Consider the following 17,142-nt stretch of genomic DNA (forward strand, 5'->3'; position numbering starts at 1 on the left):
ATAAGACAATTTAGATTAGAGTTATCAGGCTAACTCTTTACTTCAACAAACAAACATGGCTAAACCATACGTTTTCGAAATCATGAAAATAAAGCTATAAAAACAATGTAACAATGATCACAGGAACTGTGATTCAAATGTAACAATAAACAATATTACATAACATGTACGACCAAACTTTGCAGCCATAGCTGGCAGCACGAGTCACTCCATAACAGCACGAGTATCAGCAGGAGAATCAAACTATTTCAATGCACCTTTAAACATCAGCACACTATAACCAAACTCAAGATCATACTTTGCAGCGGACGTCCGGAGCGATGCATTTGATTTCAGGCCACTCTGCATAGCAGTGGCAGCTAGGGGTGTACAACTCCTCTAGAGCAGTTGTGAGTGAAGATCTCACAGGTAGTGATCCAAGTTGCAGTTTATTGCGATAGCATTCCAGACCCTGGGGGCATCAATAGCAAAGGCCCTTCCTACAGTGTGTGTACGGCAATAAGGAATGTGAAGCTGGTAAATGTGCGAGGACCTTAGGTCACAGTGAGGAGATCCAGCAGGTAGTTTGCTGATTTTTTTGTAAGTACATCGTGAATAAATACGATCTGATGCACAAGCCGTCGATCATTAAAAGATGTTAAGTTTGACCCAATGTAGAGATCGCAGTGGTGGGTCCTATATGGGCAGTTCGATGCAAATCTTAAGTCTGAGTGATAAATTGAGTCAAGCTTCTTCAGTACAGTACTTGGGGCTGATTTATACACGATGTCACAGTAATCAAGTAGTGGCAGTATGGTAGCTTTTATCAATTCCAAACGGAACATATGTGGTAAGCAGTGCTTGTGTCGATACAGACAACCAATTTTTATTTTTGTCTTTTTACCAATATAATCAATGTGATCTTTAAAATTCAGTTTGAATCAAAGATGACCCCAAGATACTTACAGATCTTGACTTGCTCTATTTTATAAGGAAGACGGGATCCAGTGGCGTAACGATATCAGCTCAGGGGGTTCGCCAATCGGTCAGGCGGGGCCCCAAAACTGTTCAAAACAAATCTCTTGGCGGTTGTCAACCCTTGGCAACTCGTAGCTCTGGCCACCAGGGGGGGCAAGGCACATGGCCTATTGCGTCATGCAACCTCTTATTCCCGTGTACTGGATCCGCGTGACGTGTCACGCGTCGTGGTGGAGTGACGTCATAGAGGTGACGTCATGGATTAGCTCTGCATAACTCGAATGCAGTGACGTCACGGCGCAACGACCTCGTGACGTCACCGCAGCTGTTGTGGAGAAGGCGATGATGGCGGCCACGGGGTTCGCGGAGCCGGGGAGCGGCCGCACTGGCGCCTGTGGCTCGCTGCGGCCGCCTCACGGCGACAAACTGCGGCAGATGAGCACCCAGGAGCTGCAGCAGCTGCTGGAGGATGACGCCAAGCTGGAGAGCATGGTGCGCGACATGGAGGAGGTGAGCGAGCGGGCGGGCGGGCGGGCACCGCGGCGTCCCGCGAGGCCCAAAGTGAGGCGCGGGGAGTGCGAGGGTGAGGCACTCACGAGACGGGGTGAGGGAGTACGAGTGAGTGTGTGGGAGTGTGTGAAGGAGTGTGAGACGGTGTGAAGGAGTGTGAGGGAGTGTGTGGGAGTGTGAGACGGTGTGAGGGAGTGTGTGGGAGTGTGAGACGGGGGAGGGAGTGTGAGACGGTGTGATGGAGTGTGAGGGAGTGTGAGGGAGTGTGAGACGGTGTGTGGGAGTGTGTGGGAGTGTGAGACGGTGTGAAGGAGTGTGAGGGAGTGTGTGGGAGTGTGAGACGGTGTGAGGGAGTGTGTGGGAGTGTGAGACGGGGGAGGGAGTGTGAGACGGTGTGATGGAGTGTGAGGGAGTGTGTGGGAGTGTGAGACGGTGTGTTGGAGTGTGTGGGAGTGTGAGACGGTGTGAAGGAGTGTGAGGGAGTGTGTGGGAGTGTGTGTGAGTGTGGGAGTGTGTGTGAGTGTTGGAGTGTGTGTGAGTGTGTGGGAGTGTGAGGGAGTGTGTGGGAGTGTGAGACGGTGTGAGGGAGTGTGTGGGAGTGTGAGACGGGGGAGGGAGTGTGAGACGGTGTGATGGAGTGTGAGGGAGTGTGTGGGAGTGTGAGACGGTGTGTGGAAGTGTGTGGGAGTGTGTGTGAGTGTGTGGGAGTGTGAGACGGTGTGAAGGAGTGTGAGGGAGTGTGTGGGAGTGTGTGGGAGTGTGAGACGGGGGAGGGAGTGTGAGAGTGTGAAGGAGTGTGTGTGAGTGTGTGGGACGGTGTGAGGGAGTGTGTGGGAGTGTGTGGGACGGTGTGAGGGAGTGTGTGGGAGTGTGAGACGGGGGAGGGAGTGTGAGACGGTGTGATGGAGTGTGAGGGAGTGTGTGGGAGTGTGAGACGGTGTGTGGAAGTGTGTGGGAGTGTGTGTGAGTGTGTGGGAGTGTGAGACGGTGTGAAGGAGTGTGAGGGAGTGTGTGGGAGTGTGTGGGAGTGTGAGACGGGGGAGGGAGTGTGAGAGTGTGAAGGAGTGTGTGAGTGTGTGGGACGGTGTGAGGGAGTGTGTGGGAGTGTGTGGGACGGTGTGAGGGAGTGTGTGGGAGTGTGAGACGGTGTGAGGGAGTGTGAAGGAGTGTGAGGGAGTGTGAGGGAGTGTGTGGGAGTGTGAAGGAGTGTGTGGGAGTGTGAGACGGTGTGAGGGAGTGTGAGGGAGTGTGAGACGGGGTGTGGGAGTGTGAGGGAGGGTGAGACTCTGTGAGAACGAGCCTCGGTGGGTGATGGGGAGACTCATTGAGTGAGGAAAAATGGGAATTCTCATTAGATCTGAATTCACACCACAAAGGCCCCCAGTGGATTTTCCCCTCTTGAGGCCCCAGCGGGGTCCCCCCTGTGGCCTCTTGCGAGGGCGGGCTGCTGACATCATCCACTTCCGTGTGCGCCCACCGCGTGGATTGTTCGCACCAATCGGGGCATCGGATTCTCGCCCTCCATCGGATGTAATCGTCGACTTAATGGCTCAGGAAACGATAATCCAGTCAGGAAGCCACTGATCGACGTCTCGAGAATCGCTTGACATCCCCACTCAGGCGTGTCACCTCCACTCAGGCGTGTCACCTGTGTCACCTGCATCGTGTCACCTGTGTCACCTGTATGAGTCACCTTTACGGGGGCCCCGTTGCCTCAGGGGCCCCCGGGCCGTGCCCAGTACCCCGACTGGCCAGTCCAGCCCCTGTTTGTGTACGCACTTTAAATCTAAATTGAAAAATATTTTCGTTAGAAGTTCAACATATCTACGTTGTTGCCCCGCGATGTATGTATACACATACAGTACTGTACACACATACAGTACTCTACACACATACAGTACTGTACACACATACAGTACTGTACACACATACAGTACTGTACACACATACAGTACTGTACACACATACAGTACTGTACACACATACAGTACTGTACACACATACAGTACTGTACACACATACAGTACTGTACACACATACAGTACTGTACACATCGTCACCTGCCCTACGGGTTGCGTCGTGGGTTTGGTCCGTGGCCGTGACCCAGGGCTGTGTAGCGCAGCGGTTCGAGATGCTGTGCCATACTGTATATTCATACTGTATATTCATATTGTTTATTATTGTATATTCATACTGTATATTCATATAGTATATTCATACTGTATATTAATATTGTTTATTATTGTTTACCCAGCAAAGCTACACTTGAGTCTCAAGACTTTTTTCAGGAGGGTTCTACCAAGTTTGTCACAGTGAGCGATGTAGCTGTGTGTGACCCCTTTTCAGTAAATTTAAACAATTTAGATGTTCTGCCGATACCGGTTACGTGAAGCAAGACGCAGCTGCATTGAGACGCTTACAACTGCTGTTGTGTACACAGAAAACGTATCATGGCTATGGTATTTACAGTGCTGCTGTGTTCAATGACGCATGTGCATATGGTCGTGGAACACAATCGGTGGCAGCAGGGTGGTGGCGCAGTGGCGACACTCGTGCCTCACGGCTAGAAGCACCCGGGTTCAATTCCCGTGTGAGGAGTTTGTATGTTCCCCTCCCCCTGTTCTACAAGAGTTTTCTCTGGGTTCTCCGTTTTATTCCCATAGCTAAAAAAACTCCACACAATGTAACTGGGGCGTGATGGTGTAACATTTGTGTGATGGTGGGAAGCGATGATGCGAAAGTGTGACTGAATGATATGATTGGTGGGACATGTTTTGACAATAAGATGATTACCGCTTTGTGTCGCTCCATAAGAATGTGGAATTTCCATCACTGGCTCTTGCAGGGCTGTAAACGGGAGCTGAGCAACGGTGCCTCAACGCTCACTTCAGGAGCTCTCTCTGAATGTGTCTGCATCTGTGCCCACACGCGCCACGCACGCAGCTGGAAAACATTCAGATGGAGAAGGAGCTGTGCCTGGCCAGCAACCGCAGCCTGGCCGAGGAGAACCTGAAGCAGCAGCCGCAGCTGGAGGAGGGGCGACTGCTCCTGGCGCAGAAGTACCAGCAGCTTAAGACGCTACACGAAGCCTTCACGGAGAAGGCTGCCAGGATCGGTACGGCAGGGGTGCAGACAATGCGACACTTCCCCCTGCACACTCCTGTCGCTGCACACTCCTGTCGCTGCACACTCCTGTCGCTGCACACTCCTGTCGCCGCACACTCCTGTTGCTGCACACTCCTGTCGCTGCACACAGGGCAGATAGCGGCCGTTTCCGCGGGTCCATTGGGATTGCTCGTAATAGGATAGGTGGGCGATAGGGCCATACGTAAGCGGAGTTCTACTCTCATCGCTAATCGTTGTGAGTCGGGCTGGCATTGATAACACATCTCCCCCTCTCCCCACTCTCCCTGCCTCTCTCCCCACACTGCCTGCCCCTCTCTCCACACTCCCTTGCTCTTCTCACACTCCCTGTAGCAGAACCCTCCTGAAAAATTGTTTTCAGACTCAATGTGGTTTCTTGGGTAAATAAGTAGTTATGAAACATGATTCACAAGTGAGATGAGTAGCTGTGTGAGTCGGGGCCGTGTGTGTTTTGAGTGAGTGGCTGTGTGAGTTGGCGCCATGTGTGTTGTGAATGAGTGGCTGTGGGAGTCAGGGTCGTGTGTGTTTTGAGTGAGTGGCTGTGTGAGTTGGCGCCATGTGTGTTGTGAATGAGTGGCTGTGGGAGTCAGGGTCGTGTGTGTTTTGAGTGAGTGGCTGTGTGAGTCAGGGCTGTGTGTGTTGTGAGTTGGGGCCGTGTGTGTTGTGAGTGGCTCTGTGAGTTGGGGCCGTGTGTGTTGAGTGGCTGTGTGAGTTGGGGCTGTGTGTGTGTTGAGTGGCTGGTTGAGTTGGGACTGTGTGTGTTGAGTGGCTCTGTGAGTTGGGGCTGTGTGTGTGTTGTGAGTGGCTGTGTGAGTCAGGGCTGTGTGTGTTGAGTGGTTCTGTGAGTTGGGGCTGTGTGTGTGTTGTGAGTGGCTCTGTGAGTCAGGGCTGTGTGTGTTGAGTGGCTGTGTGAGTTGGGGCTGTATGTGTGTTGTGAGTGGCTCTGTGAGTCAGGGCTGTGTGGGCTGAGTGGCTGTGTGTGTTGTGAGTGGCTGTGTGAGTTGGGGCTGTGTGTGTGTTGTGAGTGGCTCTGTGAGTTGGGGCCGTGTGTGTTGAGTGGCTGTGTGAGTTGGTGCCGTGTGTGTTGTGAGTGGCTGTGTGAGTCAGGGCTGTGTGTGTTGTGAGTGGCTGTGTGAGTTGGGGCCGTGTGTGTTGTGAGTGGTTGTGTGAGTCAGGGCTGTGGTGTGTTGTGATTGGCTGTGTGAGTTGGGGCCGTGTGTGTTGTGAGTGGCTGTGTGAGTCAGGGCTGTGGTGTGTTGTGAGTGGCTGTGTGAGTTGGGGCCACATGTGAGCTCGGCGATGGCGCTGTCTGTGTGCGCAGAGAGCCGAGCGGACTCGCAGGGTGTGGATACCCTGCTGGCACTGCTGCAGGCCGAGGGTGCCAAGATCGAGGACGAAACAGAGGTGGGTGCCGGTCCCATTTCTCCACATTTACCATCAATGTTTTGAACGCTCCTGGTAAGACAATGAATGTCAAAACCGGTCCTTGCCTATGGGCACCTGGAATTTCACCAGAATTGGTTTAAGCAAGCCTGACTGTTGATGAGACACTGATTGTCAAAACTGATCCAGAGATTGCGCGTTTTGAACCAGTGCTGCAGAAATAATGCGCTTCCAGAAGCTCATGGGATGTGTAAAATACGAGTATTTTTATGTGGAGGGACAGATGTAGGAATGGGGCATGTTGGCTGCTTATTCATTTCCAATAGTGGCAGCTGAGCGGTAGTGAGTGGTTTGCAGTGGGAATGCCGTGAGTTCACATCCTGGGTGGAGGTTGTCCTGCGACAAATTGCCAGCCTCAGCATTGACTGCTACTTTGAAACTCTAGTTCCTGCTTTCCACGACTGGACCCCCTGGCAGCGTGTGGAGTGCGAGCAGCAGTGCCAGTTGACCGCCGCTCTCAGACTCCTCGGTGCCCATTGATGCTTCTGTCCACGTTGTACCGAGTGTGGCACAGCTGTGCACCCTTATGTGGGGTCACTTCACACGGGACTTTTATTTCCGACGTGGAGGGACAGAGGTGTGGAGGCTGTCGGCTTATTTATTTAGTTGTATTATCCAGAGCGACGCAAATGCCTGTTATCACTTGGCTGAGGTTGTTGGTGGTGATTGCGGGCGATGTTATTTGCTGATTGTTGTTGGTGTAGATGGGGTTTGATAGAAGTGGTTGTGGTTTTAGAAGTTAAAGGAAAGGTCCACATGTGCACTGTGGAAGCACAAAAGTTATTTACAACTTTTTGGGTAAATATTTTTATTGGGCGGCAGGATGGCGCTCGTGCCTCGCAGTAAGAAGCGCCTGGGTTTCATTCCCAACTCGGGCCCCTTTCTGTGTTGAGTTGGTATGTTCTCCCCCCCCAAGTATGTATGGGTTTTCTCCGGATTCTCCGGTTTCCTTCCATAGCTAATAAAACCCACACAGTGCAACCAACATCATTCGTAATACAGGTAATTGCTGTTGGACAAACATCCCAATGCTGATAAATTAATTGCAATTTACTCAATTTGGATTACATACAGTAGTAACATCGATTATGTTATGTGAAACCTTGGCAGGACTTTCTTGCAAAAATCTTGGGACTCAAGCCTTGTGGGTAAACAAATGGAATAATAACGATATTTGTCCTCGGTCATTTGAGTTGGGTTTTCCCCCATTGCAGAAAATGGCCGAACACTTTATGGAGGGGCAGCTGACGCTGGAGGAGTTTGTGGACGACTACCAGAACAAGCGGCGCTTGGCTCACATGCGCCGTATCAAGATTGAGAAGCTGCAGGAGATCATCGCCAAGCAGCAGCAACAGCAGCCACAGGCGAACCAGCAGCAGCAGCAGCTGCAACATATACAGCAGCTGCAACATATGCAGCAGCAGCAGCAACGGCATCACGCTGAGTGCGCACTGCCCGCAAGGCCCGCTCCACTGCCCCCCATGCCCGGGAGGACATCCAGCCCTGTGCACCCACAGCCCGGCCCCCAAAACTCAGCGCCCAACTCCATGCACTACCCCTACTTCCAGGGCGCCTCCATGCCAGCCCAGGCCCTCGACCCCAATCGAGCGTTGCCGCCCCTCCAGCACCGGGGCCAGGGGCCCTCCATGCCAGCCCCATTCAGCTACCAGGGTCCGGGCTACGGAGCCCCCCAGCAGCCAGGGGGTTGGGGGCCCATCCTGCACAGGGCTCCCAATCCCCCTCCTCGGCCTGGGCAGTGGAACATAGGTTCCCAGCCTCCTCCCCTGCCGCCCCGCTCTGGCCCGGCACAAATTGGGTTCGTGATGCCGCAGTAGTAGAGCCGACCATCGACGCTGTAGCCCTTCGCTATCACTATCCCCTCACTCCTCTCATTGCCACATGATGTAATGTACAGAGAACGCTTTATATATTTAATTTTTAAACTTTACCATAACTCCTGAATACTTCAGAATTGGGATATTCGGGCAATATCAGTTACTGTTTTTTTTAGCTGCGGGAGGAAATCGCAGAACCCGAAGGAACCCATGCAGAACATGGGGAGAAAACATACAAACTCCACATAGGTGCCCAAGTCGGGAATCGAACCCAATAAATTCTTGGTATTAGGTAAGTGTTACCACTGCGCCACTACCCTGCCGCGCTGCAGACCCCTAACCCTTCATCATTGCAGCGTGATTCCTCTCAGCGTGATGCTGTGGATCGTACATTTGCAGATTAACTGTCCTGACAAGAGCGTTTCTTGTTGGGCTTTGTGAGCGTCAGTGTCCAGGAGGAAGTCCCCAAGCTCCTTGAGCCCTGATGTGGCACGAAGCACAACTGCGCCACATGTGCCCTTGGAGAGTAAACCGTTTATTTTGCTTAACCAGGTGAGAATTCAAGAGACAAGGATGAGTGTAATTTCAAGAGTGACCGTGGGTCACCAAAATCACAATAAAGACAGCAATGAAGCAAATAGAAATCAGTGCCAAAACAACCAAACACAAGTTGGTGTAAAACAACCAACATACATTTGTGTAAAACAACCAACATAAGTTGGTGTAAAACAACTGCGTTTAAAACTGCAAAAACGTGAATCTATATTTAATTAAATACATTTCCTGTAGCGAAATTTGGCTCGGAACAATTTAGTTTGAAGAAGCTCACGTTGAATAGTGCTGGTGTATATCCCCCCACGTGCAGGAACATCCTGCGTTTGCGCTCACGGGACTCGTTGCAAGGAGTGGTCTCGGATCGGTTGGGTTCTCTGCTGCCGGACAGGCCCGCTGGTAGTCTTGGCAGGTGGTTGTTGCTCAGACACGAGGAGTTGTGTACCGGGTGGTGGGTAGTGCGGATGGGACTCGGCGCGGGGTGGCCGTTGTGCATGTTGGGAGTTGCACCGCTCATATTTGGCAAACGGTCGTCTCCCGGGCGATGTAAAGTGATCTTCTGTTGAACTTGTATCAATAAGTCTGTTTTGCGTGCCGTGAACATTTTACTTTGTAATAAATGCTATAGTGTAGGGTTTAGTGCATTTTCTTCCTATCATATGTATGTTTAATCTGTATACACAATGGAAATGGAATGGAATGAGAAATGTAATCGTGCATTGGAAGCCACTGCACGAGTCTGCGATGATGTTAACAGAACTGGCAGCAGCGAGGAGGAGGAGGCCGCGGTGGGAACCCCCCCACGGTGTCGCCAGGCCAGACAGCAGCAGCAGCTGTCTGCTCGATTCAAGAAACGTGTCAACTTGAATCGATTACAACTTTGACAGTGCTGAGTTGGGCCTGGGTGCAGCGGCAGAGCGAGCCAATTGCAATTGGAAGGTTGCGAGTTCAAATCCTGGTTATTGTATGTACTGTATGTTGAACTTCTTTCGCACCATATGTAGACAAGTGCTCATTGGATGTGCGAGGGAAGGACAACACACAAGACAAAAATAAGTTCTAAAGAAATTGGTATTCAATCTAGATTTAAAAGTGCATAATCTAGTGGCTTCCTAATATTGCAATGAAGAGCGTTCCAGACGGCTGCAGAACCGCATCTGAAAGCACGTGATGCAGTGACCGTCTTTGTTCGATGGTCATCCAAAAGCTGCTGCGAGAATGACTGGAGTTGGTGTGATGGTTTATCGTCCTTGACGAGGTCAGCAAGTTGTGGGCGGTTGACTCAGCCCATCATCCTAGAGTCGGTAAAGTGAACACCACTTCCTGCGTTTAAAAATAAAACCGTAGCACTTGCATTTATTTTCAGTTAGGGTTTTCTCACCATATAAACTAAACTATTACGTAACACAATTCTGTTTTATGTACCGAATCTGCCTTCAAATCGGTGGTTGAAATAAACACGTCGAGCTTGTAGGTGTGGTGGGGGTACCAAAGCGCGCCGCGTCCCGACTCCGCGGCCTGTGCGCGCGTCCTTTGCGACACTTGGGCTGCGGGTTCGGGTCTCCACCTTTTCCACCACAGACTAAATCTGAACACTTTTCTCAGTCAGCCTCGGTCTGTCTACACAGCAGTATATCTGATGAGAGAGTTCAACAGGGGCTCGTGGCAACCCAAGTGGTTGCACGGGGCCATTGGGGGCCATTCAGAAACTACGAGAACTTTGTTGGTCCCGAGTGGCCGCCTCGCTCCACCGAGCGGGGCCGAGTTCATTTCTGAGCTTGTTGCTTCTGGACGAGATGTCGCAAGAGAATCCCCAATCCTGTGTTGGCTTTTGTTTTGGTAAAACTGGAAAATGCCGTGATATTTCAAAATCATGATGTCTTTGTATATATCGTATCATGTTTCTATTTACAATTAAACATCGGTGATCTGGGCGTGTGTGTGTTGGCTACATCTCGTCTCGGAGCCAGCTCGCCACCTTCGCAAAAAACAGGAAATGTTGCGTAGTCTCCTTCATGAATCTGTCCCTCAAACTCAAAGTATATTTTTACACATCCATCAGCCTCACTGCATCCTGGGAGTGCATAATTTCAAAAGCTTTTGTTCAATTACAAGCAAAACTGGACCCGTTTCAACATTAAGTGTCTCATCAGCAGTCCGATTCGCTTGAGCCGATGCTGGCGAACTGTATGGGCAAGCACTTGGATATGTGTCCTGGTGAGACGATAAACGATGTAACCGAATGTCATTGGTAACAATTCACAGTGATAGTTTCACCTGGTATCCATTCGTGCTGCATCGACACGCATCGCACCTCCTGGCATTCACATTCCTCGAAATGTATTTTGTTCCACGGATAATCCCATTTACCAGTTGCCCGGTAATAACAAAGCACGTGAGATGCGTCATGCCATGAGCACAGCGACAAGAAAACAAAGACGACATCAATGCAGAGAACGAATTCGGGGTCCGTATTAAATAATGTATATCGAGGTATTTGACGGTCTTAAACGAAATACGCGAATAAAATAAAAAAACGAGACTGCCCTCAAACGCATCAGAACATTAACGTGTTAAACTTCTTTCGCCCCGTACGTAGCCAACCGTGCTAATCTGATGTGCGGGGGGAAGGACGCAACACCAGGTAGATGCCCTCATCTTCAGAAATGGAACATCAAAGACAGCCCACAAGGAGTGCGACTGCGGACATGCAACCCACACTGGGCCGAAATGTAAAACCACCGTCGTCTCAACAGCACAACGACGCGAACTCCCTCCCGAGGCGCTCCGGTGGCCAGCAGCAGCAGCAGCAGCCATCAGCATTGCTGCTGCTGCGCCAGGATGATGTTGGGGACGCGAACCGCACCGACAGCCTCGTTAATGGCGCGCTGAAGCCGTCACCACACCGTGGACGAGCGTGACAGCGGCCCACGACACGGCAAGGTTACACAATGCCCACCATGTTGGGCATCGGTAATTGGCGTAAGTCGTGCAATGTCTGTGCTGAGACTGCGATGCGCGTTCACCAGAGTGGCCTCAGTGGCCCGCGCCTTCCTCCCGCTTCGCGACACGAGCAGCCCCACGTGGGTGCGGGAGGAGGCCCCCTGCCGGGCTCCCAATGCTCGCTCCGGGGCCCCCTCCCGGGCTCCCAATGCTCGCTCCGGGGCCCCCTACCGGCCTCCCAATGCTCGCTCCGGGGCCCCCTCCCGGGCTCCCAATGCTCGCTCCGGGGCCCCCTCCCAGGCTCCCAATGCTCGCTCCGGGGCCCCCTCCCAGGCTCCCAATGCTCGCTCCGGGGCCCCCTCCCGGGCTCCCAATGCTCGCTCCGGGGCCCCCTACCGGCCTCCCAATGCTCGCTCCGGGGCCCCCTCCCGGGCTCCCAATGCTCGCTCCGGGGCCCCCTCCCGGGCTCCCAATGCTCGCTCCGGGGCCCCCTCCCGGGCTCCCAATGCTCGCTCCGGGGCCCCCTCCCGGGCTCCCAATGCTCGCTCCGGGGCCCCCTCCCGGGCTCCCAATGCTCGCTCCGGGGCCCCCTCCCGGGCTCCCAATGCTCGCTCCGGGGCCCCCTACCGGGCTCCCAATGCTCGCTCCGGGGCCCCCTCCCGGGCTCCCAATGCTCGCTCCGGGGCCCCCTCCCGGGCTCCCAATGCTCGCTCCGGGGCCCCCCTGCCGGGCTCCCAATGCTCGCTCCGGGGCCCCCCTGCCGGGCTCCCAATGCTCGCTCCGGGGCCCCCCTGCCGGGCTCCCAATGCTCGCTCCGGGGCCCCCCTGCCGGGCTCCCAATGCTCGCTCCGGGGCCCCTCAGCTGTGCTCCCGTGGTGCAGGAGACGGCGTCAGAAGAGCGGTGGCGAGGTCCCCCCCTCTCCGCACCGAGACCAGGAGGGACCCACCACGCTTTACCCTACCACCACCGTCACCATCGTCACCGTCACCACCGTCACCATCATCGTCAGCCACGATCTCGCCACCGCTCTGATGAAGACGGCCGAGCCGCTCCCCGCGGACTTCCCTGCGGGTTCCGCGTTCCGGCCGCGTCCCTGAGACCCGTGGCGCTCCGAGGCGAATTCTTCTTCTTTGCGAGATCCGGTAACTCGCTTCATCAAGAACTCTGACGAGGCGAGCAGCGGCGACACCCAAGTCTCACAGCCAGAAGGACCTGGGTTCGAACACCGAACCGGGTGCCTCTCCGTGTAGAGTTTTGTGTCCTCCCCCCATTCTGCTTGGGTCTGGCCAAACATCATCCTCATGCTGAACAATTCCCTGCAAGTCACGCAGCAGGGGTCACGCAGCAGGGGTCACGCACCAGGGGTCACGCAGCATCGCCCCCCCCCCACACTGTGAAACTTGGCAGGACCCTCCTGAAAGAGTCTTGAGACTCGGTGAGGATTTATTGGGTGAATGAGCGCAATAATTCCTCGCACTCGCTTGGGATTTCACTCAAGTGAATTGCGAGCGATATGGATTTTCTGCTTTTAAATAAACAGCAACACTGCGTGACATGACAAGAGTAACGTCAACAATCACGACAACCTAGATTTGAAGCTTTCGTGACTGCAGGGATCCATACTCATTGGTTCTTTCGGTAAAGTCACGTAGGTAGAAAATAAAATAAATCACGGCGTTTCGATTGCAACACACGCAATCATCATCAGGTGGGAAAACCACAGCAAGACTTTACCGAAAGAACCAAATAGTATGAATCACAACAACGTTTGTGATCCACGTATTGGCCACCACTACCCAATCCGTAGGAATGAACAACTCGTTGAGTATAACGATCAACAATCCAGTCTGATAATCCTGGCGACAGAAGAAACGTGTTTCACAAGCGTTATATAAGATGGAGCGACGATCGTGCGTGTGTGTTTTGTTTTCCAGATTCACTTCAAACCCCCGAAGACACCGGCGGCCGTCCACCCTCCACCGGAGCAAGCCACGCACGGCGGCCACGCACGGCGGCCCCGCCGCGGCGCTCGGGATGCCGGGTCCGGCGCTGGCCGCGCTGGCGGGCCTGGGCCGTCTGCTGGCCGCGCTGGCGCTGCTGTGCGAGCGGCTGGAGCGCGGCCTGGGAGCGCTCTGCGCCCTGTGCCGCGGGGCGCGCGCCGCCGGCGCCTGGGCGGCGCGCGCGTGCGCCGGGGTGGACGCGGCGTGCGGCCGCTGGGCCCGCGCGGCGGCCCCGCTGCTGCTCGGCTACGCGTGGCTGTGCGGACGCGTGGCGCCCGCCGTGGCGCCCGCCGCGCGCCCGGCCGCGGACCCCGCGGCGGGCCGGCCGCGAGCGGCGCAGGACGCGCCCACTAGGCCCAAGGGGCTGTGACTGCTCCGAGACTCGCGGTGGTTGAGATCGACTCGACTGGAGCGAACGGTGTCTCCTGAGAACGGCGGCAGAAAACTATTGGCGTCATCATCTGGATCACGGCTTGTGTGAGCGCTGTAAGCTTGCGTGAAGCTAGGACTGTGTTTAGCAGAGAGGATCCTCGATTATAAACATTTGTGGTTCTCCAGCAGTGGCTCAAGCGAGCTCGACTCTGCTGATGAGACACTCAATGTCGAAACTGGTCCAGAGTTTTGCTTGTGTTGTGGAACCAATGATGCTGAAATAATGCACGCCCAGAAGGCCGTGTGGCCGATGGGATGTGTAGAGGGACAGATGCGGGAACGGGGCGTGTTGTCTGCTTATTCATCCCAAGAGTGGCCGCTCAGCAGTAGAGCGAGCGGCTCACAATGGGAAGGTCGCGAATTCAGCATTGGCTCAAGCGAGCCGGACTGCTGATGAGACACTTAATGTTGAAACAGGTCCAGTTTTGCTTGTAATTGAAAACAAGCTTTTGAAATTTTGTACTCCCAGAATGCAGTGAGGCTGATGGGATGTGTAAAAAAATGCATTTGTGTACGAGGGATGGATTTATGAAGGAGACGACACATTATCACAAAATCATCACCAGCCTCAGCATTGACCTGCAATGGATGGGAACCGCACACCGAGCTGTCCCCTTGCTCTGCCGCTGTGGACCTCAACTCAACGTCTCCCGTCTCGCCGTCTGCAGCTTCCGCTGCTTCTGTGGAACCACGCCGTTCCCTCCTTGGAGAGCCCGCTCCTCGTGGCCCAGCGGGTGCGTGGTCGCCGCTTGGGGTGGAGGTTTGTGGTTTGAACCCAGCAGGCCGTGCTGGTTATCGCTGCGGCGTGGATTAATAACAAATCACTGGTCCGCGCCACGTGCTTCACTTGCACCGGATGTTAACGTTCCCGTGACGTCATTCTAAAGAGTGGGCCCTTGAGCGCCGGCATTACAGTCCAAATTGGACAAATTAGAAATTTTACTTGGCAAGACCCTCCTGAAAAAAAGTCTTCATACTCAGTGGGGCTTTCTTGGGTAAGCAAGCGGAACAATGATTATTTATCCATATTGTTTTTCAGGTGTCGTAGGTAATTGCTTCTGTGCATGGTTTGTATCCACTCGGAAAAACAAACAAATCTCGTAAACCCTGAAGTCAGTTATCGGGTGGCGTTGGAGGTGCGGCGGTGACACTCGCGTTTCACAGCAAGACATTCCGGGTTCGACTCCTGTCTTGGGGCCTGTGTGGAGTTTGGATATTCTGCCCCTGTTCTGCGTGGAGTTTGGATATTCTGCCCCTGTTCTGTGTGGAGTTTGGATATTCTGCCCCTGTTCTGCGTGGAGTTTGGATATTCTGCCCCTGTTCTGCGTGGGTGTTCTTTGGTTTCTTCCATAGTTCAGAGAACACACACTGTAACCGGTGTTGGCCAAACATCCCAATGCTGAAAATGTACCTGCAAATATTTGGCATCACACAGCAGCAGCAGCAACATCGCCCTCTACTGCGAGAACTTGACAGGACCCTTCTAAAAAATAAGGCTCAATTCAAAATAAGGCTCAATGCACGACGATCTCCACGTCGGTGAACCCCACGCACGCGAGCGCTCCTCTGCACGTGGTTCTCACACTGGCCCACGCACTTGGTGGTGTCCCGTGTGGACGGGTGGTGGGGAGCAGGGGCGAGGTTGGTTTAACGCAGTCGGTAGTGAAATGCGAAGCAGCTTCCTCGGCCGTGTCACTGTAAACACAGGGGGTGGGGTCGCAACGACTCGAGACACAGGAGGGTACGCGGCCGTAGGTCGACTCGGTTGGACTCCCGTGTCCCAAGGTTGGTGTGACGCCTCGTGAACTCGAATCCCCGACGAGAACAAGCCAGGTCCGCAGTGCAGCCGCGTGCTCTTGTCACTGGACGTCTGTGAAAAACACCTCCATAGCTCGTCGGATTCCTCCAGGCTAAATAATGATTCTAATAAAGTATTTTGAAGACGCATTTAGTTGGATGCATAAGCAGCACTTGGAGATTCTAAACTTACTTTGATGCTAATATCGAGGAGTTGCTAACAGTTCGTGCATGGCCGTGAGACGCTCACGAAATGGGAGTACAGCAGAGAGGTTCGTTCAGCCCGTCGACATTGACCCGCGAGAGGTGGCCACGATCCACAGCTGGTTGATCGCAAACCATGTAGTTGTGAATCCCAGGACAAAGGAGACCAGACGCTCACAAGCTGATAAGTTTCGTTACGGCTAATGGCAAATAACAATCACCGACTAAGAATGCATACATCTATATATAATAACGCCTGCCAAGAGAGGGCACGAGTCACGTGTCTGCGCTCCGGGGTGGTGGTTATGGTTGTTGGTCAGGTTATGGTTGTTGGTCAGGTTATGGTTGTTGGTCAGGTTATGGTTGTTGGTCAGGTTATGGTTGTTGGTCAGGTTACGGTTGTTGGTCAGGTTATGGTTGTTGGTCAGGTTATGGTTGTTGGTGGTTATGGTTGTTGGTGGTTATGGTTGTTGGTCAGGTTATGGTTGTTGGTGGTTATGGTTGTTGGTGGTTATGGTTGTTGGTCAGGGTTCCTGGCGGGCCCCGGACTCCACGAGCTCGACACCGTCCCGGACGTCGCGACTTTCCTGAATCTGTTTCATGAGAAATGCCATCGCACGTGGTTCATTCGCATTGCACTTGTTCACATCGCCGAGTCTCAAGAACGTCTCTTTGAGTCTCAATACTCTTCTTCAGGAGGGTCCTGCCACGGGTTTGTAGTAGAGGGCGATGTTGCTGCTGCTGCGCTCTGTACACCTCGTCTAGCCATTTGCAGGTACATTTTCAGCATTGGCGATGTTTGACTGATTACCAGTGACATTTGTTTAGCTGTGGATGGAAACCAGAAGAGCCGGAGGAACTCCAGCAGCACGCGGGGAGAGAATACAAACTGCACGCTGACGCCTGCATGGCCGGGGACTTGAACCCAGTCCCTCCTTGCTGTGGGGGGGCGCCAGTGTCGCCACTCCGCCTCGCTGCTCTCGTGACGACGCATCCCCCCCCTGCCCCCCCTCCCTGCTCCCCCCCCCCCTGCTCCCCCCCCCCTGCTCCCCCCCCCTGCTCCACCCCCTGCTCCACCCCCCTGCTCCACCCCCCTGCCCCCCCCTGCTCCCCCCCCTGCTCCACCCCCCCCTGCTCCCCCCCCTGCTCCCCCCCCTGCTCCAGCACCCGCGCCCCCGACATCTGCCCCGCGGCGGCGTTCTCAGCAGGGCGAGTGGTGGGGGGGGGGGCGAGTGGTGGGGGGGCGAGTGGTGGGGGGGGCGAGTGGTGGGGGGGGGCGAGTGGTGGGGGGGGCGAGTGGTGGGGGGGGGGCGAGTGGTGGGGG

At 54.1% G+C, this 17,142-nt stretch overlaps 1 protein-coding gene across 1 annotated transcript; it reads left to right on the forward strand.

Annotated features, from left to right (window-relative positions):
• Positions 1-1,251: 1,251 nt before the first annotated feature.
• LOC133342530 (vacuolar protein sorting-associated protein 37B-like) lies at positions 1,252-10,375 on the forward strand. Its single transcript, XM_061551694.1, has 4 exons — positions 1,252-1,467; positions 4,411-4,582; positions 5,933-6,015; positions 7,269-10,375. Exons 1-4 carry the CDS (start codon positions 1,300-1,302, stop codon positions 7,887-7,889), a joined length of 1,044 nt encoding a protein of 347 aa, XP_061407678.1. The 5' UTR covers positions 1,252-1,299; the 3' UTR covers positions 7,890-10,375.
• The last annotated feature ends 6,767 nt before the right edge of the window (positions 10,376-17,142 follow it).

The sequence above is a fragment of the Lethenteron reissneri genome, chromosome 15 (assembly GCF_015708825.2).
Source record: "Lethenteron reissneri isolate LAM-NWPU_2019-01 chromosome 15, ASM1570882v1, whole genome shotgun sequence".
NCBI lineage: Eukaryota > Metazoa > Chordata > Hyperoartia > Petromyzontiformes > Petromyzontidae > Lethenteron > Lethenteron reissneri.